Source organism: Nicotiana tabacum, chromosome 1 (assembly GCF_000715075.1).
Source record: "Nicotiana tabacum cultivar K326 chromosome 1, ASM71507v2, whole genome shotgun sequence".
NCBI classification, from domain to species: Eukaryota; Viridiplantae; Streptophyta; class Magnoliopsida; order Solanales; family Solanaceae; genus Nicotiana; species Nicotiana tabacum.
The window spans coordinates 122,441,558-122,469,266 of record NC_134080.1 but is presented as its reverse complement, the minus strand read 5'-3'; the positions used below and the strand labels follow the sequence as shown (position 1 = coordinate 122,469,266).

Below are 27,709 nucleotides of genomic sequence, written 5' to 3'. Positions count from 1 at the left end.
ATCTACTACGTCACCAGTAATTCCCACTAGTGCCTCCAATTTCTGAAGTCTTTCACGAAGTTCTGCATTTCCAGCCTATAATAATTCCAAGATCTTGTCGACATTGCTCTGATACCAGTTGTTACAAGGTCATTTTTTTGTATTGACACTGCACGACAGTCACATAACAATGACTCAACCCTCTTTCTTTTTCCTTCACATTTTGTCTTAACACTTAGATTATGACAGCATATAGAAATCAGACAAGGCACACAGTTTATACGAATTTCTTCCCAACTTTGTATTAAACTCGTGCTACAAAGAACACATACAATCAACCTTACAAAAAGGAGTCAAAAACAGTTAACACTCTGCCTTGACAAGTTTGCCTATCCTAACATATATAGGCAACGTTGACATCCCTATCCAAAACCTGGCAGTTGACATCCCCAACTGCAAGAGATTTTAAATTTCGAATTTCAAACAAACAACTGCCCACAGCCCCAGATAGCCACTCAATGCTCAAAATAGGAAACTGCCCAACTGCCTTGCATGTGCGTGGCACATGACCGCAACCTGTGAATTTTGGCGCCAACAGGCCAACTCTGTCATGTCTTCACGCCAAGACCTCGTGCAGCATGCCTTGCCCGCATGTCTGCCACTGCCACTCGCCCATGACACTGCCTTGCCCGCGCCTATCTGTTTTGCCACGCCTGCCTTAGCTTGCCTTAGTTTTTCCAGCCTTTGCTATGCTTCTGCTGCCCGTTGTCTTTACCTTGCCATGACCACGCAAATGTCATAGTCTTGTCATGCCTTGGTACCTTAGCCACATGCCGTCATGCTATAGTCCATGCCCATCAACACCTGCCCATATCAGATAGCCTTGTCAACATGATGCCATAGTAATCATAGGGCCGTGCCGAGGTCCATCCTGTAAATCTCTCGTCACGCCTATGTTATATTCGATCAATTAAGCCGAGGGGCTAACATCAAGCATAGCACATGTATTACATGCGCTATACCTTAACGGGGTAGCTGGCCGTTAATGTACAGTGCATTCAACACATGCGCTATAAATAAAAAAGTCATCAATATTTTTTTTGTGCCTTGACTCCAAATTTGCATCATTTTGGTTCCAGCCTCCAAAGTTTGTCGTAATATGGAACCAACTTATTATGTCTTATTTAATTAGAGAAACCCTCTTACTGAAATTTACTTGCTGCCACAGAAAAGTGAAAAACTAACCCAGAAATAACTGGGTTCAACGCTCCAAGCATACCGTACAACTTCTTGGAAAGCTAGTTAGTTACTTGAGTTTCCATCTTTCTGATCACCAACGCAATATGTGGTCATCACTTTTTGCCGGAACTTTCCAACTTGCATGACTTCTTGTAACTTAAAACCACATACATACATATATACATACAACTCTCTCTCAATCAATTTCTTCCTAATAATTATATATGTAAAATCCCAATACCCTCTTCAATTTCACCATATTATCTTATTGATTTTGAGCTCCAAAATTAAAAGAAAATGGAGGGAATTTGCACTAGTTGCTTGTACTCTTCAATAACCCCATCAATTGAGTACAAAAGCAGAAGAAAACTGTTGAATTCCATTAAAAAAAACCGAAGAATTTGTGCAGTGAGTAGTGTTTCTCCTACAGAGAAAAGTGATGCTTTACAAGTGAAGAACATATCTAGGATTAGCGCTTTGGAGCAACTTGATTTTGAACGTGGTGTTTGCGTTCCCTTTCGCAAATATTCCCCTGAATCTGTATGTCAATGTCACTCTTTCCTTTTTAGTTCGTCATGTCAGGTTCTATATTTAGAAACAGCTTAATCTTAAACACATTTTGCCCATCTTTTCTATAGCCACACAACTGTCCTTGTTAGACTTTTTTAGTCTGTCCAACAAAAGGATGACATTTTCTGTATTTAGAAACAGTTTTATTTTAAAATTATTCCTAGTTGATTGTTTGCTGGAAAATTGATTTTACGTATGTGAATAGAATTCTGGTAATTATTTGCTAGTTTTCTTTTGTGTATTTGTGGGGTTGTCCGGAAAAATTAAGCTTGTATTATGAGAAATTGGTTTTGCTTAAAAACCTTGGAACCCCCTGATTAGTTGAGTTTTTATTTTGATAATTTTTGTTAGTTTATTGGAAAAATATGGAGTATGTGAATAACCTCCCGAAAGTTATTTGCTCTTTCTTGGTTAATTTTTTGGGTATATTGGAGAATTAAATTTGTATATCTGATTAAGATCATTGTGATTATTTGATTTTTTTTTTGTTTTACTTTTGTTGATTTATTGATTAGTAATGTATGAATTACCTCTCAATAATTATTTACTCTAATTTTTGTAACATTTTAGCAGATATATTGGAAAATTAAGTATGAGTTGGTGTGCTAGTCCTATGCATTCATTTTCTTGATAAGGGCTTGTCTTATGTTCAATTTTGTGTGTTTATTGGAAATTTGTGTTTTTAGGTGAGAAACAAGGTGTTAGAGTCAAGGGGACAGATTTTATCTTTGGTTGGTAGAGGAATAGAGATTGTTTGGAATTTGGGGCTCTATTGGACTACATTGGTGTATGATTATTTGGTGGGCCGTGACGAAGAAGTTGTTCCTTTCCGTGCTCGGCAGCTGAGGACTCTGTTGTGTGATTTGGGACCTTCTTTCATCAAAGCAGGACAGGTTTGGTGCTTTTAAATTTCTAAAGTTCAAGAACAGTTGGTTATTATACTTGTGGACGAGTTTCTTATACTTGGAAATTGTAAAATTTAGAGTCAAATCTAAAGAAACTTTAAAATGATTCTGTACAAGTATGTATAGCCGAAGAAGAATTAAATGACAGTTAACGATGAAACAAACTGCTAGCAGAAGAATATGCATTGTGCAAATATCTAGTGGATGACTGAAGAAATGCTAGAAAGTAGAAATTGCTGTACAATTGCTGAATTGTGTAACAAAGAAGCATTTCATACCCCATTGGCTGGAAACTCCAATAGGCAGTGAAAGTTATCGTTGATGCTCGAACTCTCCGAAAATGTTTGTGAAGGTGTTGGTTTATGTTTAGTCAACAATGGCATGCCAATTGGAAGAGTTGGTGGAAAGAGTTGGTGTGGATGCTAAGAGGAAGCTTCCTCCTTTGATGTCACTCATGACATCAAGAGGAGGTAGTTTGATGTCACCAATGACATCAAGAGGAGGTCTTTACCTCTATAAATAGATGCACTGCTTCATTTGTAGAAACCATCCCAAAAATAATACAACACATTGTAGTGAGTAGAGAGTTAAGAGAGAAATTCTCTTAAGTGTAATTGGGAACTCTCCCCTTCCTTTGTTAATATTAAAAAGGCAACTGTTCTCTGGTGGACGTAGGATTATTTTGATCCGAACCACGTTAAATCTTGTGTTCTTTCTTTTACGTTTCCGCTAACAATTGGTATCAGAGCAACAGGATTCTTTAACGATCCAAGGAGGAAGAACAAGCAAAGATGAGTTCCATGAAGTTTGAAATTGATAGATTCAGTGGACGCAACAACTTCAATATCTGGAAGATCCAGATTTCAATCCATGCTATTGACGGAAAGTATCCTAAGGATATATCAGCTCCCGACAAGGAGAAGATTGAAGGGGATGCATTGAGTGCAATCTAACTATCCCTTGCACCTAACGTGCTTTGTGAAGTGAGTACGGGTACCGAAGAGACGGCCAAACAGTTATGGGAAAAGCTAGAAGGGTTATACTAAGACCGATCAGTGACAACAAGGATGTTGTTACAACGACGTCTTCACACATTTAAGATGGGGTCAGGTACTTCGTTACAAGATCATTTAGATGCGTTCAATAAACTTGTCATGGACTTACAGATTGCAGGAATTAAAAGGAGGAGGAGACGCTTGCATGTGCTTTGCTATTTTCATTGACTTCAGGATATCGTGATATTGAGAATTCAATGATGTATAGCAAAGAGCCTATCAAGCTTGAGCAAGTGCGGCAGGCACTTAACTCTAGTGATGTGCGGAGGCACATTGAAGGAGATAGAGATGACCAGGCAAGTGGGCTCTTTGTGAGAGGCCGGACTAGCCAACAGGAAAAGAGCAAATCAAAGCACAGATCAAAGTCTCGTGTGAACAAGAAGAATACAGAGTGTTGGGGTTGTGGCAAGAAGGGGCACTTTGAACGAGACTGCCCAATGTCAAAGTCCAAGGAAAAGGCGAGTGCATCCACAGTTGAACAGGTACATGATTTTGATAATGATTATGTACTAACAACATCGTGTAATAATAATAGTAGTTATGGAAACAAATGGGTGTTAGACTCTGCTTGCACTCTGCATATGACGTTCCGAAAAGACTGGTTTAGCAGCTATGAGAAAAGTGGAGGAACCGTAGTAATGGGCAATAATGCAACTTGTGCAATAGTTGGCATTGGCTCAGTTCGGGTTCGCTGCCATGATGGAGTCGTGAGGACTATTACACAAGTCCGTCATGTTCCTGATCTGAAGAAGAATTTGATCTCCCTGAGTACTCTGGATGAACAAGGCTACAAGTACATGAGCGAAGCAGGAACTATAAAGGTGACTAAAGGTTCTTTAGTCATGCTGAAAGGCAAGCTGGAGAACGGCTTTTACACATTGGCCGGAAGCACCATTGTTGGCTCTGCAAATGCATCTACAGTGCAGTTATCTAATGATGACAAGGCAAGACTATGGCACATGAGACTGGGTCATATGAGCGCAAGTGGACTGGAGATGTTGAGCAATCGTAACCTTTTGGAAGGTGAGAAGATCATCACACTTGACTTCTGTGAACACTGCGTTCTAGGGAAGCAAAAGAAGGTCAGCTTCAGCACTGGCAAACACAAGACAAGAGGAGTGCTAGACTACATCCATTCAGATTTATGGGGTCCCTCTAAACTTCCATCGAAGGGCAAAAAGAGGTATCTTCTCACTTTTATTGATGATTTCTCACGAAAGGTTTGGGTGCATTTTTTGAAGGCAAAAAGTGATGCTTTTGAAGCATTTAAAGAGTGGAAGATTTCGGTTGAAAATCAAATGGAGCGGAAAATCAAGTATCTTCGCACAGACAATGGCTTGGAGTTTTGCAATGAAGAGTTTAATGAATTCTGCAAGGTTCATGGGATCTCAAGACATAGGACTGTCAGGCATACCCCACAGCAGAATGGAGTTGCCGAGAGAATGAACAGAATTCTTCTTAAAAAGGCTCGTTGTATGCTCCTACAAGCCAAAATATCCAAAGTATTTTGGGCTGAAGCAGTTCACACTGCTGCTCATATTGTCAATCGATCTCCAGCATCGGCAATTGACTTTAAGACTCCGAATGAGGTATGGTCAGGTGAACCCTCTAACTATTCATACTTACGAGTATTTGGGTGTCCAGCTTATTATCACGTTAATGAAGGAAAGCTTGAACCGAGGGCTAAGAAGGCCATATTCGTAGGGTATGTGGATGAAGTAAAAGGGTACAAACTTTGGTGTTTGTCTTTACTCAAATTTATAGTTAGTAGAGATGTCACCTTTGATGAATCCTCTATACTTGATCCCCGTAAAGTTTCCGTGGAGTTTTCAGGAAACAAGAACGACGAGCAGGTGGAGCTTCCGGTGGAGCTTGCCAAGGAAAAGGATCAAGAGACTCAGGTTAAAGATGAGTCAGAAGATGTAGACCTTGAAGAACTTGCTGTCAATGAACCATACACAATTGCAAAGGGGAGGGAGAAGAGGCAGACACGAGAACCGGAACGCCTTATAGATCAAGCAAACTTGATTGCATATGTGTTCGTAGCTGCACAAGAAGAGATTAAGGATCTGGAGCCCTCCTCGTATATTGAAGCAACTTCTTGCAAGGATGCTGTACAATGGCGGTTAGCCATGACTGAAGAGATGGAGTCTCTTCACAAGAATCAGACATGGGTCTTAGTGAAAAGACAAAAGGGAAGAGGACAGTTGGATGCAAGTGGGTCTACCGAAAGAAAGAGGGAATTCCTGAAGTGGAAGATGGTAGGTTCAAGGCGAGATTGGTTGCAAAAGGATTCAGTCAGAAGGAGGGAATTGACTACAATGAGATTTTCTCTCCAGTCGTGAAGCATAGCTCAATTCGCGTGCTACTAGCATTGGTTGCCCAATTTGACTTGGAGCTTCAACAGCTTGATGTCAAAACTGCTTTCTTACACGGTGATCTAGAAGAGACAATCTATATGGATCAGCCTGAAGGTTTCCTAGCTGAGGGAAAAGAAGATCACGTATGCCAACTAAAGAAGTCTTTGTATGGTTTGAAGCAATCCCCTAGACAGTGGTACAAGAGGTTTGATGCATTCATGACTACACATGAATTCTCAAGGAGTGCATTTGATAGCTGTGTGTATCACAAGAAGATGTCTGGTAACTCAATGATTTATTTACTGTTGTATGTTGATGATATGCTTATTGCTGCTAACAACATTACAAAGATAAATGCTTTGAAGAAATTGTTGAGTAAGGAATTTGACATGAAGTATTTAGGAGCTGCAAAGAAAATCCTTGGTATGGAGATTTCAAGAGAAGACGGTGTTGTACATCTTTCCTAGAAGAGGTATATTGAAAGGGTTCTCAAGAGATTCAATATGCATACGTGCAAACCTGTAAGTACACCATTAGCTCCTCATTTTAAACTTTCAGAGTTACAAATGCCTCAGTCCGAGGATGAGGTGGAGCATATGTCAAAGATTCCTTATGCCAGTGCAGTTGGTAGCATTATGTATGCTATGGTATGCACACGTCCAGATATTGCTCAATCTGTAAGTGTGGTAAGTAGATACATGTCCAGCCCAGGAAAGAGGCATTGGGAAGCTGTCAAGTGGATATTGAGATATCTCAAAGGAGCTTCTGGTGTTGGTCTGACCTTTCGAAAAAGTGGTGGAGGTATTTCAATTCTCGGTTATGTGGATTCTAACTATGCAGGAGATCTTGACAGAAGAAGGTCCACAACTGGATACATCTTTACCCTCGTTGGCAGTGCCGTTAGTTGGAAGTCGACTCGGCAGTCGATTGCCGCTTTGTCTACGACAGAAGCAGAATACATGGCAGCAGCGGAGGCGGTGAAGGAAGCTATCTGGTTGAAAGGTTTAGTAGCGGAATTGAGTTTGGTTCAACTGGAATCAACTCTTAGATGTGATAGTCAGAGTACTATTCATCTAATGAAAAATCAGAGATTTCATGAACGCACTAAACACATTGATGTCAGATTTCATTTTATTCGAGATGTTGAAGAGGGAACTATCAAGGTCGTGAAGGTTATCACAGACGATAATGCTGCAGATATGTTGACCAAGATAGTCCCACTCGCTAAGTTTGCACACTGCAAGGACTTGGCGGGGGTGGGCATCAACTGATGCAACTCCGAAGAGAACAATTGTTAGGTGGAGGTGGTATGTTCAACAATGGTTTGATTCTTCTTGTTTCTTACAACGGGGTTGCCCAGTAAGCTTAGAAGTTTTGGCCAGAGTTGTTCACACGCACGCTCGAAACGCAAACCAAGGTGGAGATTGAAGGTGTTGGTTTATGTTTAGTCAACAATGGCATGCCAATTGGAAGAGTTGGTGGAAAGAGTTGGTGTGGATGCTAGGAGGAAGCTTCCTCCTTTGATGTCACCCATGACATCAAGAGGAGGTAGTTTGATGTCACCAATGACATCAAGAGGAGGTCTTTACCTCTATAAATAGGTGCACTGCTTCATTTGTAGAAACCATCCCAAAAATAATACAACACATTGTAGTGAGTAGAGAGTTAAGAGAGAAATTCTCTTAAGTGTAATTGGGAACTCTCCCCTTCCTTTGTTAATATTAAAAAGACAACTGTTCTCTGGTGGACGTAGGATTATTTTGATCCGAACCACGTTAAATCTTGTGTTCTTTCTTTTACGTTTCCGCTAACAGTTTGTTGTGTGTGTGTCAGATCCTCCAAAAGCATCCATTTTTGGAGGATCCGACACGCACATTTCGGAGAGCCCGTGCAACATATTAGTGACTCAGCAACATGACTATAAGCAAGGTGTCCGGTTTGCTAGTGTTCATCGTTCTTTTTGGCATGAGTAGGAGTCTCACATTGGGTCAATCAGTGGCTTATTACTATACCACCAACATATTTAGAACTTCTAAGGGTCATTGCAGAAACAAATATTGCATGGTGAATACACGTCAATCCAAACTTTTAAAGGAACAAATGAACATTTGTGTTTTACACTATATAGTCAATACTAGTGACACTTGAGCTTTTCTTTTTTTCCTGATATATAGTCAGTATTAGTGCAATATGCTGGACTTGTGCTCTGAATTTACTTCACTTGTTTAAGCATCATGATTTTTGCCAAGAATGTGCACTTAAGCTTAGATGTTATTTCCTATTGTTTTGCTGTTCTTCAGCAACTATAGTCATTTATTTATTGTATTTATTACAGGTGCTTGCAAATAGGCCTGATATCATAAGAGAAGATTACATGAATGAACTTTGCATTCTTCAAGATGACGTTCCTGCATTTCCTAATCAGGTAATGAGATGACAACTGAGGTGCAGTTGATGCATGCTTTGTTACATAGACCACTTTTCCTTTGAACAGAAATCATTGACAATGATGTAGAAATGTAGGTTGCTTTTAACATCATAGAAGAGGAATTGGGCCAGCCTCTTGAAGCTGTTTTCAGCAAAATTTCTTCAGAAACTATTGCAGCTGCAAGTTTGGGTCAAGTATACCGTGCTACTTTACGTGCTTCAGGGGAAGATGTTGCCATAAAGGTTTGGCCTTTTCCTGTTGGTCTTGCAATCTTTCTTTTCTCTCGCCTGGTTTTACTGCTAAACCATTGAAGCCTGTTCTCGTCTTGTCGCCTGTGTCAACCGGACTTTCAACGATCTCCTTTTATAGTCATTTGGAGAAATACCTGTTGCAGAACGAGTAACAGTAAAAAGATGATTGTCCATTACATAAATAGCTGAAAAATATCTGGATAGCCATTGGAAATAGTCAAGTAGTAAAAGCTCTATAGATTTGTTAAGGTCCGGTATTTGAAACTTGGCAGAAATGAGTCTAGAGAATCCTTTGTGTTATCTAATCATTCCTTTTCTTTATGCTAGTTTCACCTTTAACATATATGCATCTCATTTGAAGCTTCTGGCTGTTTTGGAGAAGCTTCAATGAATTGAATTAACAATATGATGCAGTGGTATTCATAATTGGGGTTTACTCTTTTTGTTTTTTTAGGTTCAAAGGCCTCAGATAGAGCCTATCATCTACAGAGATCTTTTTCTCTTCCGCACTCTGGCTTCATTCTTGAATGGCATCAGTCTACAGAAACTGGGGTGCAACGCGGAGCTTATAGTTGATGAATTTGGTGAGAAGCTATTGGAGGAGTTGGATTATACCTTGGTAATGCTGCACATTCCTCTTTTTGCAAACTGAATGGTGAAAGAAGTTTTGCTTATATTGGAAGGCTTTCACGTCTGTATTTTCTAATATCCCTCCTACCTTCTCTTTTTTTTCCCCTTTAGGAAGCTCGTAATATCGAAGACTTCTTGGAGAATTTCAAAGATGATCCTACTGTTAAAATACCTCGGGTTTACAGACAGCTTTCTGGTCCACGTGTTTTGGTAATGGAGTGGATCGATGGAATCCGGTGCACTGATCCACAGGTGTGGATCTTTAGAGTTTTCCTCAAATGCATGCTTTGGGATGTCTTCTTTATATTAATACGTTATGATCCCTGTGACTTAGGCAATCAGAGAGGCAGGAATTGATATAGGTGGATTTTTGACTGTTGGAGTTAGTGCAGCCTTACGGCAGCTACTTGAATTTGGCCTATTCCACGGCGACCCTCACCCTGGGAATGTCTTTGCCATGCGTGACGGACGCATTGCCTATGTGGATTTTGGCAATGTTGCTGTGCTTAGTCAGGTAAATAATATGATGTGATTTGACTGTACTTCTCAGTGAAATTAGTTGAGTAACAATTTACAAGAGCAGCTCCTCATTTAGAAGTCTTAGGTTATGTACAATATGTTAGAAATTATTCTCTTTAACGAACAGGGTAAGTAAATACAAAATACTCTATCGTCTCCTTGTGAATATAATGAAATACTCTCCAAATTTATCCTAGTTAAGTTCACTGAATTAAGTTAACTTAATTTGATTCTATCTGCGTGTCTTCTCTTTTTCAGCAAAATAAACAGATTCTGATTGATGCTGTTGTGCATGCGGTGAATGAGGACTATGGCGAGATGGCAAATGATTTTACCAGGCTTGGATTCCTAGCTAGTGGAACTGATGTTGCCCCCATTGTTCCAGCATTAGAAGCAATATGGCAAAACTCCCTTGAAAAAGGACTTGCTGATTTTAATTTTAGAAGTGTTACAGGTACCTTGAATCACACGCTTTGTTTCCTGTTAATTGCACTCTGCTTCCAACATCTACAATTTTTTTGTTTTTTCCTGGGAAGCACATTACTTGGTAATTATGCTATTTGAAGTTGGCGCTAGGAGATATGCTAAGAATGAGAGACATTGTGATGCACTGAACAACAAGCTCTCATAGTTCAGATCCTTATGACACCTAAAATTTGCATGCCAGCACACTTGGTTGCACCAAGAGAAAGATTAAGCCATTTTTTTTGTTGGTTTTAATGTTTCCCTTCGTTCGATACTGTGTATTTTAGAAATTGATAACCTACTAATTTGAGCTTAGTATGTCTAAAGTATGACATTTCATGCTTTGACTGGTGCACGCTTGCCTCGGTTTATCAATTTGTTTTATTTGATTAGCATCCTTGGCCTGGGAAGAGATTAGATACTATACAGTATTGGCCTGTGGTATGGCCCGAAATATTGTATTTGTAGCTTCACCTAGAACACTTTAGTTTTTTAGAGATGAGAAAATCTTTTGACTGGAAATTTGTGCTGCAACCTACCCCAGTGCCCTAACTCGTGTGATGCAAGGATATATACTTTATTGTCTTCGTCTGTTTTTGATGAAGTAATGAGTTTTATAGAAAAAGGCATCAAGAAAATGTAAGAAGTACAAGAGGGGGAAAGAGTCAGCTTTGATACAAAAAAGAAAAGAAATACTAGGCTAAAGCAAAAGAGCTGACAAAATCCAAAAAGTTGATATGGCAATCTACAGGGGCTAAATACTGCCAACTAAATAACCAAAGGAGACATCTAGCTTTAAGTTTGTGTGTTGGAGTTGATATCCCATCAAAACATCTGCGATTCCTTTCTGTCCAGACACACCAAAAGATACAAGCAGGGATCATCTACCAGACTTTCCTGATGACTCTATCAACTTTCCAACCAGACCAGCATTCATAGACCTCTCTGATGCTTTGTGGCATGACTCAACTGAGACCAAAGATAGAAAGAAACATGCACCACATGTCTGAGGCAACTGAGCAATGTAGCAAAAGGTGTCTGTTGGACTCTGAATGTTGCCGGCACATAAAACATCTGTTAACAATTGGCATACCTCTTCTGTTAAGGTTGTCCTATGTTAAACAAGATCCATTAAGGGCTATCCAGCTGAAGCAAATGATCTTTGGGGGAAGACTTGTCTTCCAGATGTACTTCCAAGGCCATCTATCAATGATTTCATTAGTTGAGCATAAATGAGAGTACCCTGCTTTCACTGAGTAGAGGCCATTCATCCACTTAATATTGTCAGCAATGTTGTGGTTGACTGAGTATCCCTCTAATTTAGCCAGGAGACTCAACAACTGTGGAATTTCCCAGTCTTGGAAGTCCCTTCTGAATTGGATTTGCCAGCAATTGTCTTGCCAATTCTGAGAGATAGAGGAATCTTGATCATTAGCTATCTGGTAGAGGTCTGAGAATTCATTCATTAGGACAGTCCCCTGTAACCATCTATCCTTCCAAAATCTGATGTTGATGCCATTTCCTAACTTGAAAGAGGTATTCGTAGAGAATTCATTCCAAAGTTTCCTGATAAATTTCCAAGGCCCTACTCCATATGGTCTTCTTGACAGATTGGTGCACCAGTGGCTTTGAGATCCATGAATTGCAGTTACCACCTGTTTCCATAGCGTATTCCCTTCTTGACAATATCTCCATAGCCACTTCATAAGCATGCACTTATTATGTATGTTGAGGTCCCTGATACCTAGTCCACCAAGTTGCTTTGGCATGGTAACTTTTGACCATTTGACTAAGTGAAGTTTGTGACCCTTGCTGCCTCCTTCCCAGAGGAAGGTTCTTCTGATTTTATCCAACTGCTTGATTACCTTGTTCGGAATTGGAATCAGAGACATGAGATAAGTAGGAATACTATCCAATACACTATTAATGAGTGTCAATCTCCCCCCATAGAAAGATATTGTCTCCGCCAAGAGGCTAACTTTGTTTCAAACTTCTCAATCACACCACTCCAAACTTCAGTTGATTTAAATTTAGCACCAAGTGGGAGTCCCAAATATGTAGTTGGTAGTGCAGCTATATCACAAGATAGGATTCCGGCTAATTCATCAAGGTTGGGGACATTGTTGACTGAATATACCTTGCTTTTCAACATATTGATATGCAAGCCTGAGATAGCCTCAAAAAGTTGTAATGTGAGATTGAGATATAATACTTGAGATCTCTCTGCCCCACAGAAAATGAGTGTATCATCTGCGTATAAAAGATGGGAGACAGAGAGAGAAATCTCAGGATACAGGCTTACATGAAAACCATTGAGCCACTGTAGTTGTTTGGCTTTGTCAAGCATCTTGCTCAGACCCTCCATGGCCAAAATAAAGAGGAAAGGTGAGAGGGGATCACCTTGTCTCAAACCCTTCTGTGGAGAGAAAAAACCCACTGGTCCCCTGTTAACAAGAACTGAATATTTTACTATAGTGATGCAAAACTTAATCCACTTTAGCCACCTATTCCCAAAGCCCATCTTCTTGAGAACTGCTAAGAGATAAGACCAGTTTAGCTTATCAAAGGCCTTCTCCACATCCAGTTTGCATAGAATACCCGGCTGACCACTCTTAAGTTGGCAATCCAGAACCTCAAGAAAACCAGTTTATTGTATTCGTCTGTTTTGCTGATCAAGATGTTAAAAGGAGTTAGGTGCATTTGGTAATTGGAAAATTCCATGACGAAGTCATTTTTAGTGTTTGTTCCGGAAAATATTTTTACCAGGAGGAAAGTAACTTCCTTCACTTATAGGCGGAAGTCATTTTCCTTTACGATAATCCCAATTCTTACTCCATATCACTTGCTCCAACCAACACTTAAATATAATTATCAACATTTAATACTCGATGAAACACTATCCAACTGACATTAGTATCAATCCTTAATGAATATTGTTTTACGAAAATTATCTAGTCACCAACCAAACACTGATAAATAAGTGAGGAAACCGCTTATTTCCCTAGAAAACATTTTCCTTCGTACCAAACGCTTTATAGGTTAAAAGAAATTAGATATAATGAAAATACAGCTCTAAATAGTTCCTATTTTTTTCATCTGTTGCGACAATGCTTTGTAGACTGTATGGTTACTAATCTGTTTTGCTTAGTCAAAAACAAGCATTATGAGACTTTTATAGAGATTGACTATCCTATTTGTCTAACTGCAAAGTGGCTACATGGAGGCCTATGTTGTTAACCTAATTTGAGTTCAGTAACTCCATGTGACCATTTGGAACATTTTATCTTCTAATGATTGGCATTTGTGACGATCAATTCGGCTAATTAAGATTGCACCAGTAATTTTTTATTCTTTGCTGTTTGAAGACTCCTGGATTTATCAATTGAAATATATGATGTAAGTGCTGCCAGAGATAAAGTTCAATCTGGTCTCTAACAATGTAAATAATACTCTCATGCAGGCAAATTCAATCAACTAGTTTACAACTATCCTATCCGGATACCAGAAAGGTTTTCTCTCGTTATTCGCTCCCTATTGACTCAAGAAGGCATTTGTTTGACCCTGGAACCAGATTTCAAGTTTCTGGAGGTGAAACATCTAGCTTCTTATCTCGCAACTTTTGGAAAAATGCATGTTTACTATTATTTTATCGTTTAATAAGCCATTTGGTAATGCTGTTGGTCGGAAAAGCAGAAAAATTTCTCCACTACTCATTTGAATAAAAATTGAACCTGTTGATCCGCTGACACTAAGTTTGATTTAAAAAAAGAAAAGAAAAAGACCTGCTTGGAAATAATTTTGAAGTTTGGTATCACTCTGGACTAAAGTAGACTTTAGCTCATACTCATGGCCCCTTGAAAATTCTACTGAAGCACATTCTGTAATCTCTACCCTGCTTTTTAGACAGTGTAGCAATTAAGGCTACAGGCAAATTTTATTAATCGATGAATCATAGGGCTGTTTTGATTTTTAAGCATTCGCCCATTTTTGTCATGACATGTTGTCAAATAATATGAGGAGGCCTTCTGCTGAAAATATTTGATTCTAGTAATCTTACTCTTTTATGCATGCTATTTTTTGCATACCTTTTTTCGTATGTTTATGCTATTAATAATCATGAACATCATTCCAGGTAGCCTATCCTTATGTGGCAAAGCGTCTCCTAACAGATCCTAACCCAGCTTTACGTGAACGCCTTATACAGGTTGGTTAATCTTCTCTCATTGTACCATGCTTTATGAAGAGCGTAGTATTTTCTATTTAACCTCTTAGTCAACCTTTCTGAAACTCTTTTGTCGAAGTTGGATGATTTGGTGTCAACATAAAAGATATTTTTATATGTTAATCTTTAACAAGTGTAAATTTAGACCTGAGATAGTTCTCGATAAGCTATTCAAAAATAACGACAGAATGAAGACAAGGAGTTGCATGAGTGAATGACATCATTCTGAGACATCCCTAAATAATGGTATTTCCAGTTCTATGGCTTATCTGACTTGACTTGTTGGGGACCATGGCTCGACAGTTATGATATACTTAACTTTTGATATTTATGGCTGACGCCTTAACGTTTTCTGGAAATCAGTGTCAAATTTAATTATATGGAACATGTACTCTATATTACCATTCATTTAGTATACGATGAATTGTATATCCAGAGGCAACCAATAGGAAGTATGGGTGGAAATGCAACCAATCCGGATGGACATAAAGTTTATCTTGTAGAAAATGGATCCAATCTGCTCCATATAATCCTTGCTTTTGCAACTAGCGTTGTGTTCTGATAGGTCGGATCAGATTGAAGTTCAACTGTTAATCTCGTGATAGCTAACTCGTGGATTATCCAGCTCAAGAGTCAAAATTATTTCTATAATGAGAGAGTGGTCAACTTCTTAAACCATACTGTGTCATCAGGTATCTGGTCAAAAAGTAAAGCATATTGTTGTATTCAATAGTAGTTGGATTGAAAGTAAAATCAAGAGGGAGGCTTTTCGAAAGAGTGTCTTGATTGAGTCCGGTCTGATCTTCCGCATCAATTAGCGCATAGGTATTTCCTACGCAAGCTATTGACAGTATCTGTTTTCCTTCCGGATATTGTTCTCTTGTTAGGTTCTGTTCAAGGATGGTCTCTTCCAGTGGAAACAACTGGAGAACCTGATAACTCTAGCAAAGGAAAATGTCACAAAACTGAGCGAAAACCCTGCATTTCGAGGGAATAATAGGTAACTTCTTGGCAAACCTTGTTTGGCGAAGTATAGTTATCGTGTTCCACTGTTATCACACTTTTCTGGTATGTTTTCGTCAGAGGAACCAGCAAACATTTGAAGATTGAACAGAAACTAGACCTCACTGACACAATCAAGGATGGAGCTCGACTTTTCATACTTGATGAAGGAATTCGCAGGCAGCTTCTTCTTGCTTTGACCGAAGACTCCAAGCTTCACATTGAAGAAGTATGTAATATCTGATTGATACATAGTTGTCTATGACGGAATATACTCAACTCTGATGCGGTTGTATCTTGCAGGTAGTTGATGTATATAGACTGCTTGAAGACCAGGTAGATGTACCTTCAATGGCTTTAGGACTAGCACAAGGTATAAGTCCATTAGCCTTTCCTCCAGTTACATACTAGTAAATCATACATTTCATGACTTCATCGCGAACTTTACGCGTCTTAACTTTTGCAGACTTACCATCTGTTGCTCGAGATATATTGCTTTCATGGAGTGCCTCTGTATTATCAGACCGATAGTTCCCTTCTGAGTGTATTCCTCGACGCTGATAATATTTAAATTTGTTATCCTTATGTAAAGTTGAGTTCTCCCTCTCCGCCCTTCCCTTCTTTCTCTTATTTCTTCTCCTCTTGGTCGCATTTTTCCTGTGTGATCCAGGTGGAATCTCCAAAGTTTTGGGTAAATATATTTGTATAGTTACAGGGGAAGCAGTAAAGATATGAAAGTCGTGTAATATGAGAAATTCGTGTTGATAACACCAAAATTTCACAGGTATGATGCAACGTGCAAACGTATCGAAAAGAGAGCATCATGTATAGTAGTGATTCTTATGCAGTTCTTGTTTGCTGAAAACCGGGCACCTATTTTTCTTGATTTTATTTTGTTTGAAATGCTCATTGCAAGTCCATATCCCCTTCTCACTACTGTTCTGCATATAATAAGCCTTTTGGCATGTATAAACTTGGTGCCTGCATATATTTGTGCTTATAATGTTACCAAGATGCAAGCTACATCTAAAGACTAATTCATGCAACGTAGCCATCACTTCATTAATTCCTGAGAACTTTAAGTAATTTTAACTTACTCGTTCTTAACCATTAATTACTCTCGCCTCTTGGTTCGTCTAGTGCGTGTAATGTTATCAAGATGCAAACCATATTTAAAAGGGTATGCAAATAAAGTACGTACAAATGCTAAGTAATTATATGTGAAAATTATTCTATAGTTTTCGTACTCGTTTATTGAACATCTCTCAATGAATAATACTATAACCAATTCAGATACTTCTTTAACTTGTTAATGGACGCACACTGGTTTTTCAACTTTTCATCTCTTGTCGCTCTGAAGGAACTCGAGTTAGGTAGGAAGAAACCAAAGGATAATATGTAGTCATAATGTTGCGGCCAAATACACACGCAAGTATACGTAGTTGTCAAATAATAAAGTGACTAAAGTCAGATGTCGAACCCACAAAGACTTATAATTTAAATTAACTAGATTAAACTATCCTAATTATCTAAATAAGAATTAGATCCAAGAGTATTTGACTCTAACTAACTAAAATAAAAAAGACAAATACCGAACTTTAAATAGATGAAATGCAGATTTTTATGTTATCGATGTGATGAACTCGATCTAAGGTTATGTGCTATCTAACAATTCTATTGTATTCTCAACTAATTCAACTTCTTTATCTATCTAGTTTACTAGTTGACCGAATCGTTTATATACATAACATGTTACCACAATACTACCTGCTTATCCACAATATATCAACTCTATATTGCTACGGTATTGAATTTATCAATGAATAAAGAACACGACATTCAACTAAGCAAGATTGTTAGGTATATCCCTGTCCTAACCGCGAAATCATTTCCCGAGCTACGTGTTTAGAAACAAGCTCTATTCAATCCTATTTGCAATCTAGAATTCTTTCTCCTGAATTCAACTCTAGATTCGTAGTATTCAATTGGTGATCAAGCAATCAAATATTTAAGGGCATGAGTGAATAAATAAACCATTATAATAAATCAAGAAATTAAAATCAGTTTTCAAACAACAATGGTCATGATAGAACCATAACCCTAGGGTTGTTTTATCCGATTTGATAGAAACTTCGGATGAATTTCTTGACATGCTTTTGAAAATATTCTTGAATTTGAAACAAGACTCGTGCACTTTGATTAAGTTATCATTTCTTTTTTCGAAATAAACTTGGTATTCAAGATTGTATAGCATCAGCCTTTACTTAGAACTCGAACTTCGATAATTAACTTCAATCACGAGTAAACCATTTGTTAAGAATTGATATTGGCACCAAGGGAGCAAAAAAATTGATCATAGCTCAATGGAAAAAATAAGAATTTTTTTCTCTCTTTAATAAAAAAAATTAGGAAACCCAAATGTATATGTGAGTGCCTATAATGACCGACGGATCTTTTTGAGCTTTAGCATTCCGTTTGGTGGTTCGAAACTTGTAGCTTCATTTGAGGCAATAAGACTTGTGTGTTTGGTTAGTTTTGATGTTCGAGAAGTTCGGGATTTTATTTAGCAGAGAAATTCACAATTTAGAAGCTTTAAGTTAAAGAGATGGCCAAGGTTTGACTTTTACGTAAACGGTCTCGGATTCGTATTTTGATGATTTCAATAGGTTCGCATGGTGATTTTAGACTTGGGAGTATGTCCAGATCTGAATTTGGAGGTTTCTTGGTTGAATTGGCTATTTTTGGCGAAAGTTGGCAATTTGAAGGTGTAGAAATTTCCTAAGTTTGATCATAGGTTGACTTTATGATTATCCGGTTCGGATTTTAGTTCGGGACTTGTAATAGATCTGCTCTATCTTTTGAAACTTTTGTGCAAAGTTTGGTGTCATTCCGAGTTGGTTTGGTAGGAATCAAAAGCTTGTTATAGTTTTTGCGATTCTTGAGTTTCATTGTGAATTCCATGTGTTTTGGTATTTGAATCGTAGTTCCAAATGTTATTTTGATATTTGAGCTTGCGAGCGAGTTCGTATGATTTTTTAGACTTGTGTGAATGTTTAGTGTGGAACCCGGGAGCCCGGGTGAGTTTCAGACGTGTTTCAGGTCATTTTTTGTTATGGTCAGGTGTTGCTAGTTCTGCAGGTCTCGCATTTGCGAGGCTAGGCTCGCAATTTCAATGTCCGCAATTGCAGACAACCCATCGCATTTGCGATGTAGGGCCAGGGGACCAATTTTGCATTTGCGGAGCTGGGTTAGAATTTTCGACATGCTCTGAGTTCGCATATGTGGACCATTGATCGCATTTGCGATGGCTTGTCCCTGGAGGATTTTCACATTTGCAAAAATTACAGTCGCATTTGTGATATTTTGCTGGGCAGGGGAGGTTCACATTTGTGAATATATTATCGCATTTGCGATAGCTGCTGAGGCAGCCTGGCTTCGCATTTGATGACCTGAGGTCACTTTTGCGGTAGTCGCACTACCTCTGGTCGCGAATGCGACATATGCAACTCGTTTATAGCTGGTTCATTCGGGACTTTGTCACGATTCAATTCTCACTATAGGTCGTGATGGTGCCCAACGTCACTGCTAGGCAAGCCAATGGTGAATTATCCATGTAATTATTTATTTTAATATTTCTGAAGTAATGGATTTTTATTTAATAAGAGGACGATTAACAGGTGATTGTAGTAATGTAAAGCATAAAATAATGAAAGAGTAAAATAGCGAGTTTAATAACAAAACCATAAAATGTCTTCTAGAATATTCCCAAACCCCAGTGTCACAAGTGCATGAGCAAACTAGTAGAATATACAAAACCTCCTATACTGCTGTCTGATGTAAGATAGACAGAAAATAAGTACAATAAGAAGAGACTTCGGGCGCTGTAGAACGGACATAAAGAACAGCTCACCACTAAGCCTCTGGATAAGTGGGTTACGCGCCTGAATGGTCGCCAGATGCACATGCCTTAGATCCTGCACGATTAGTGCGGAAGTGTAGCGTGAGTACATAAACAACATGTACCTAGTAAGTATCTAGTCTAACCTCGAAGAAGTAGTGACAAGGGGTCGACATCGACACTTACTAAGGGTTAATAAATAAAGTGAAGAAATTATAAATAGGCATGGAATACATGAGTAATGACCTAATAATGAACAATAAATAAGTGGTTCTTTAACTAGATGTCAATTAGGATCTCCAACTATTACATACTAGCTTCAACAAATAAGAGCCAACAAGAATTATAATTTCTCAAGTCATGGAAGAAATATCAAGTATAATCGGACTCCGAGCTATATCACGCATGTTTTATGCCAAGGTCGACGGCCCGAGGTTTCAGCCCGATCCACAAGAAGAGAGAATACGCTACGAACTCCGATTAATGGCAACTACAAGAATAATACACAAGGAGGCATGGTTTCCACTAACGGTCAAGTAACCTGCCAAAACTCAAAGTAATGAAGTTTGGTCTTTACAAATCCCTTATCAAATATCAAACACAATTTAAGTAATTAAACTAACAAGTTGAGTACGAATAATACAAGTAATACATGGTAGAGTCCTAAAAATACCCGTACATAAGCATGAGTTTTAGCAGCATGTGGACTCTCGGCACATTGTGCGCACGTAGCACCCGCAATTATTAGCAAAACAATTATTTATAATACCTACAAGGAGAATTCCCTCTTACAAGGTTAGGCAAGAGACTTACCCCATTGTCAAGTTCTTTTTTCTGTCCACAATTCACACTAAAGCCTCAAATCGGTGTCATGTAATCCGAAACTAGCCAAATATTGTATGAATTAATATATGCTCAAAAGTTCATAATTTAACTATTAGATTAATTACCCAACCCAAATTGGAAGATTTCTAAAATACACCCTCGGGCCCACATGTCCAGATTCCAAAATGTTTTGTAAATAAAAGTTACCCATAACCTCACGAACCCAAATATTAATTTCCACTCAATTCCATAATCATTTTCGTTGTCTACTCCCATTTTTATCAAAATCTAAGTTTTTCAAATTTTCACATTTTATATGTTACAATTTACCTATAATCTACGTATTAAACTCACATTGGGTAGGAATTACTTACCTTCAATAGCTAGATGAAAACCCCTCTGCAAGAAGCTCCAAAATCAGCCGAGGGAAATGAAAAATGAGAGAAAATTGCCTAAGTCCCGTTTTTAAAACATCACTGCCTAGGCATTCCTTCTTCGCGATCACAGAAGAGGACTCGCGAACGTGAAGGCTTGACTCGCCTGAGGGTCGACTGGCGCGAACCATAGATGCATTTATTATGTTGTCGAGGTGTTCAGCCCGATCCACAAGAAGAGAGAATAATCTACAAACTTCAATTAACGGCTACTGCAAAAATAATACACAAGGAGGCATGGTTTCCATTAACAGTCAAATAACTCGCCAAAACTCAAATTAATGAAGTTAGGTCTTTACAAAACCCTTATCAAATATCAAATACAATTTAAGTAATTAAACTAACAATTTGAGTATGAATAATACAAGTAATACACGGTAGAGTCCTAAAACTACCTGGACATAAGCATGATTCTTAGCTACATGCAGACTCTCGTCACTTCGTGCGCACGTAGCACCCACAATTATTAGCAAAACAATAATTTATAGTACCTACGGGGAGAATTCCCTCTTAAAAGGTTAGGTAAGAGACTTACCTCGTTGTCAAAGTCTCTTCCCGGTCCACAGTTCACACTAAAGCATCAAATCGGTGCCACGAAATCCGAAACTAGCAAAATATTGTATAGCTTATTCAATATATGCTCAAAAGTTCATAATTTAACTATTAGAGTAATTACCCAACCCTAATTGGAAGATTCCTAAAATTTACCCTCGGGCCCACGTATCCGGATTCCAGAAATTTTCATAAATAAAAGTTATCCATAACTCACGAACCGAAATATATAATTTCCACACAATTCCATAATCATTTTCATGGTCTAATCCCATTTTTATCAGAACCTAGGTTTTTCAACAATCTCCTAAACTTTCCACATTTTACATGTTAAAATCTACAAATAATCTATGTATTAGACTCACATAGGGAAGGAATTACTTATCTTCAATAGATAGGTGAAAATCCCTCTCCAAGAAGCTCCAAAATCGGCCAAGGGAAATGAAAAATAAGAGAAAATGGCCTAAGTCTCGTTTTTAAAACATCACTACCCAGGCATTCCTTCTTCGCGATCGTGGAAGAGGCCTCGCGATCATGAAGGCAAGTTGCCCAAGACCCCAGAAATTGAACATTGTGAACGTGGGCTCCCTCTCGCGAACGTGAAGGCTTGACTGCCTGAGCTTTGTGAACGCAGGGCCCCCTTCACGAACGCGAAGAGTAACGAGGCTGACCCCCCCTCCCAGACCCATTTCCCCTATGCGAACGCGGGCCCTTTCACGCAAACGCGAAGGCCACAGGTCCCAGACCTCTGTGAACGCGTACTGGGTGTCGCAAACGCCAAGAGCACCCACCCAGTCCTCCAATTTCCTTCTCCTGGAATGCGACACAACCCTCGCGATCGCGAAAATGAAACAAGAACCAGCAATTGCAGATTTTTGGACTTAGATCCGGGTGGTCCGAAACTCACCGTAGCCACCCGGGACCCCATCCAAATGCACAAATAAGTCCATAAACATAACATGGACCTGCTCGAACTCCCAGAACACGTAAAACAACATCAAAACCAAGAATCACACCCCAAAACCAAATTGAATCAAATTATGAACTTCAAGATTTTCAACTTACTCCGAACGCGCCGAATTGTACTTAGACTACTCGGAATGACGCTAAATTTTGCGTACAAGTTATAAATCACCGTACGGAACTATTACCATACTTTAAATCTCAAACGGACCTTGATAACACCAAAGTCTGCTCCAAACCAAATTTAAAGAGCTTGAAAATCTTCAATGCGCCAACTTTCAACATTAAGCGCCGAAATGCTCCCGAATCATCCGAATCCCGATTCGAACACACTCTCATGTCCAAAATCATCATACGAACCTATCTAAACCATCAAATCCATGTTCCGAGGTTGTTTACTAAAAATATTGACTCAAGTAAAACTTGGCCATCTTAAGCCACTATTAAGGAACCAAATGTTCCGGTTTCAACCTGAACCCTTCCAAACCCAAGTCAACCATCCTCGCAAGTCATTAAACAGTAAAAAACATACGAGAAGTTTTAATTAGGGTAACAAGGACTTAGAAAGCAAAATGACCGGTTGGGTTATTACGGACTTTCTCTCATTTTATCACAATTTTGAGCTCTAGACTTGGTATGAGGCAATTTTTGAAGGGAATTTTCATATCTAGCTATTGGGTTAGTGATTTTTGACTCAATTTTAATATTTTAACTTGATTTCTTATAGAGTTTAACATCAAAATCATGGGATTTGAAAGGAATTTTTTGGAATTTTTGACTATGTTTTAAAAGTATGAAAATTTAAGGTTTGAGAGTCGAATTGGACTCGAATTTGAAAATTAATCACATATTTGGACTCGTGAGGTTATGGGTAGCTCTTGAATACCCCTCGAATCGGGTATTGACCGGTAGACCCAGGGTTAACTTTTGTTGACTTTTTGGAAATTGGACAAAGATAACAACTTTATTAATTTAACTTGAATTCTATTGCATTGTTTGATGTTATTAAGTCATTTTTGCTAGATTTGAGTTGGACATAGGTAAATTTCAATGACATAGCTATTTTTGATTATTGATTTGGTAAGTATCTTGCCTAACCTTGTGTGGGGGAATTCTCTTTAGGATTTGGCTTAATTACTTATTTGTGGTATGTGTAAACGGCGTGCACACGAATGTATATGTGCCTTTATGATTGAATTTGACTCGTGGTTACTTTTATTGCCTTGTTGTGATTGAGAGGTCCCTGTATTACATGTTTTTTACTTTGGATAATTACTTGAGTCGATGTTCCATGTTAGAGATCATGTTTTAGGATCGTATTTCCTAAATTGTCCAAGTTGGACATTTGTAAGATTGTTACTGATTTGAGTTAGCTTTCATGCTTATATGTTGAACACCCATCCGCTTTTCCTTATTGAATTGTCCTAGTGCACTACATTGGTAGATTATAAAATTATGTCTTCGTGACAATTATTGGCATGTTATGTTGTTATAATTGTGACACATGTGGACTTATTGGGCGGAATATTCGGGTGTTTGCACCAAGTTTCGGTTGTGCTATTGTTACTGTTGATATTGCACATGTGGCGAGACAATGTGAGTTATATCGGGTTTGCACATGTGGCGAGACAAGGTGGGATGATTTGCTATTACGCGTGTGGTGATACAAGGCGAATATTTACTTTATTGTTACGCACATGGTGAGATAAGTGTGGCTATATGGGGATGATATGTGATAGCTTGGGCATTTTATTGATGATTTTTGTGTGATGGTGAAAAAGAGGTATTCTTTTTTGTGCTTATGACTTCTTTATGTGTGTCATGCATTTTTTACATGATTTGTTGTGTGATTTCTAACATGCCTCTGCTATGATGATTTGATTGCCAAGATGAATTTATCTACGTGGAGTTGTTATTTCATATTGGTTGAGTTTTCGGTAGTGTAACTGTTTGAAATAAAAAAAAAGTTGTTATCATGCATTACTATATTTGATTCTTGAAAAAATCTGTTGAACGCAATTTCAACAATTGGCATGGAATCAGATTATATGTGTGGCACGAGGTCTTTAACGTGTGGGTGTGATTCACATTATAGCATGAGTTTTCCATACGAGTGGTATATATACTGTGACACGAGGTCTTTGTCGTGCAAGTGTAATTTATATTGTGGCACGAGGTCTTTTCCATGCAATGGTGATTGAGTATGTGGGTAAGAGGTGCCTTATGTGTACGACTCTCATTAATGATTGTTGTTGAAACCGAGCCTTACTTGTATTAAATTGATACTACTGATTCTGATGAGATTACAATTATTGCCTTTTGTTATACTTCCAGTCGTCAACCTTTGATATCTTTCCTAGGTTATTTTTGACTAGTGAGTATTAGGACTTGAACCTCGTCACTACTCCATCGAGGTTAGTCTTAATACTTACTGGGTATCGACTGTGGTGTACTCATACTACATTTTTGCATATTTTTGTGCAGATCCATATATTTTAAATTGTGTTGGCTATTAGAGAGTTGTGCCCGTGCGGTTAGAGACTTCAAGGTATACCTGTTGTTCCGCTCGCAGGCCTCGGAGTCACCATCTTACTTCATTTTGCTACTGTTTAGTGTATCCCAAAATGTGATCTATGTACACTATGTAGAGCTTATGACTTAGTAGAATCGGATTTTGGGGAGTTGCTTATTGTATCTGTGTTTGGCAATTTTAATACATTTCCCAGCTTTTGTTTAATCTTTAAGTTGTTATATTCTGTTTGGCTTTATTGTATGATAGGCTTACCTAGTCTTAGGGGCTAGGTGCCATCACGACCCATTAACATGAGATTTGGATCGTGAAAGTACGATGACACATAAGAGAGCATCAACCGTACAACGAGGAATTGAACCGTCTGAACAATATGATAGCATTGCAATGGCAAAGAGCTTCAATATGATATGGCATACAAGTAACGTAAATAAGATTCAAACACCACATAAATAACATGAGGGCGGAGTCGAATATGGACAGGTCGAAAACGAATTAGGCATAAATGAATAAGATATTCAACTTGCCCATATTTAATACTTATAAAAAATGATCATTTTTGACGTTTTGTCAAAATGCATACGTACGCCATTTATGCTGCAATACCCTATATATTAATAAGAGCATATAAGTTTTTAAATAACGTTTTACAAAAAAAGAATTAACAATAAAAGGGAACCTAACCTAATTAAAAGATGGGCAAAGGCCCACTGGAACGGTAAAACAAAAAAAAGAAGAGGGGGAAAGGAAAAAGGGGAAAGGGGAATTGCAGCAAAGCTGCGGCAAAGAAGCAGCAGAAGCTAAAGCATAGAAAGAAAAAAAAAACATAGAGGAGAAAGCAATGAAGCTTAGAGTTCCAAAGTAGGAGAAAATCAAGCAGAGTTCCATAGCTGCTAGCAACCTGGTGCTTCAATATTATTATTCTCAACCATTGTTATTTCTAAATTCAAGGTAAATCTTATTATTCCATTGATATGAGTGTCCTTGATTTATCATGATTTCAGTTAAATAGTGATACTAGTAACTCAGTGAGTTCCAATTGATTTGGATGCAAGAATGTTCATGAACAAGAAATCAGATTATTTTTTTTATATATTTGATGGATTAGTTGGGGAAAAAAATCAAATGATTATTTAGAATAATATGGAGATAGCAACAAAGAACATAATTTATTGGTTATATTTTTAACAATTTATTAAGAGGATACAAGATGTAAACTTATTATTACTAATTCTGTAAATTCCTTCTATGATTTAGTAAAAGAGTAGTACAAAGATTTTAATTTTGGAAGAATAAATTAGCGATAGATAGTTATTTTTCATTTTTATATAAAGATGATACATAGTCTAATGAATGTGGTAAAGTGGAAACAAGATGTCGGTGATAAGCGATGAAAAAACATCTACTGAAAGTGAGATAGATTACAAAGTTCAAGAGTGATAACACTAGATTTATATTGATTTATAGATTGTACACAAATTGAGCATTTGGATCGATAAGACGTCAGAGTTCTGGCTAGTTGGTATGAAGGTGTGAGTATTAATATTATCGCAATTTGTATTTTCATAACTTGCATGATTTACACATGATTTTTGATATTAATATGTTACCAATTATTTTGAATTGCATGTGGGACAAGTCTTTTACTCGATATGATACCAAAATAGTTATTTGAGATGGTTACCGTGGTTTTAAATATTTCTGTTGTCACTAGATCTGTTTTACTGTTATCGAAATAAAATTTTATGATTTGATAAGAACCGAATTGCCATGTATTATTTTAAAATATTTTCTATGAATATATATATACGGATTACAGAGAGAAGTATAAATGGGAGTAGAAATTGAAGGATCCCGTAGCTAACAGCGGGTTGGTTAGACCGGGTGCACCTTGTAATTATCGATTACCGTTATAGCCCTCGCTAGTGGGAAGATAGAACTAGCATAACGTTACGGATTTCCCTCGAGTGGGGACTACCGTTATATTTGACTTCTTGCGAAGAAGTTCACAGTTATACCGATTACATGATCCGTTCATTGAAACCTCCCAAATATGAATATTGATATTATATAGTAGTTACCGAGTATATTACTAAATTATTGATTGTATTATACTACAAGAAAAACATGATGAGACTGAAAATTATTTATTATTTCGAAAAGGGCATTTTTATGTTATTTTCTGTTTGAGATACTAGCATGTTTTTGACTTGTCCCCAAATAAAAACGGTTGTGGTTAAGTGTTATTACTCACTGAGCTAGCGACTCATTCCCCGCTATTTTTTTTTTTACAGAGACAGCAGTTGACGCATGCGAGGATTTTGTTAATTAGAGCGCACATGTTGATAGTTCTTGGTGAGCCTCGCACTTGTTCGCGTGGGCGGAGATTTTATTTATTGTTATGGTCTTTTCTTTGAACTCTTAGAGTCGCTCCATAGTCAATATTTTAGTGTCTTGAGTATTCTTCGTTATTATAAATTTATGTTGAGTATCGCTCATTCTTATCAAATTTGGAGATAAAGTAGTATTCTAGTTGTTAGTGGATGATTATTAAAGGTAGATATTTATTTTGGTTAATTGATAAGGTCATTGTCATTTGAATTGCTATTAGGATGTTTGGTTGCTGATTGAAACATAGAAATTTTTGGGATAGTCCAAAAACAGGGAAAGTTTTGTCCGATTTTCTGTAAAATATCAATGAGGCGTACTTGGGGGTACTTGCTCCTAAGTGCCGGTGATTCCTAAATTGGATCGTGACATATGCAAAGGAGGAGATCTATATATTTACTCCATTTTCTTAGGTATTTTTCTAAAGAAAAAGGTAATCTCTGTCAAAGGTTGGATCACTCTTTATTTTGTATTATATAGGTGCTTTAATAACA

At 37.9% G+C, this 27,709-nt stretch overlaps 1 protein-coding gene and 1 long non-coding RNA gene across 3 annotated transcripts; both read left to right on the top strand.

Annotated features, from left to right (window-relative positions):
* Positions 1-1,221: 1,221 nt before the first annotated feature.
* Positions 1,222-16,490, top strand: LOC107801549 (protein ACTIVITY OF BC1 COMPLEX KINASE 1, chloroplastic). Of its 2 annotated transcripts, XM_075253184.1 has the most exons (14): positions 1,222-1,758; positions 2,475-2,681; positions 8,444-8,533; positions 8,632-8,778; positions 9,242-9,406; positions 9,529-9,669; positions 9,752-9,931; positions 10,195-10,390; positions 13,862-13,989; positions 14,534-14,605; positions 15,511-15,623; positions 15,707-15,854; positions 15,929-15,998; positions 16,092-16,490. In XM_075253184.1, the coding sequence occupies exons 1-14, from the start codon at positions 1,516-1,518 to the stop codon at positions 16,154-16,156; spliced, it is 1,965 nt and encodes a 654-aa protein (XP_075109285.1). In that variant the 5' UTR covers positions 1,222-1,515; the 3' UTR covers positions 16,157-16,490. The 2 variants fall into 2 exon arrangements, with proteins under 2 accessions (XP_075109285.1, XP_075109288.1); XM_075253187.1 differs by lacking the exons at positions 1,222-1,758; positions 2,475-2,681 and adding an exon at positions 3,448-4,230.
* Positions 16,491-25,500: 9,010 nt separating this feature from the next.
* Positions 25,501-27,404, top strand: LOC142181888 (uncharacterized). Its single transcript, XR_012710795.1, has 2 exons — positions 25,501-25,778; positions 27,122-27,404. It is a non-coding gene; the product is annotated as an uncharacterized LOC142181888 (long non-coding RNA).
* Positions 27,405-27,709: the final 305 nt, after the last annotated feature.

Excerpts from the sequence above, each read along its gene's own strand:
- LOC107801549 (XM_075253184.1), top strand. The coding sequence starts at position 1,516 with ATGGAGGGAATTTGCACTAGTTGCTTGTACTCTTCAATAACCCCATCA. Across the intron at positions 1,759-2,474 it reads GCAAATATTCCCCTGAATCT|GTGAGAAACAAGGTGTTAGA; the intron begins GTATGTCAATGT and ends TTGTGTTTTTAG. Across the intron at positions 15,999-16,091 it reads GGCTTTAGGACTAGCACAAG|ACTTACCATCTGTTGCTCGA; the intron begins GTATAAGTCCAT and ends TAACTTTTGCAG.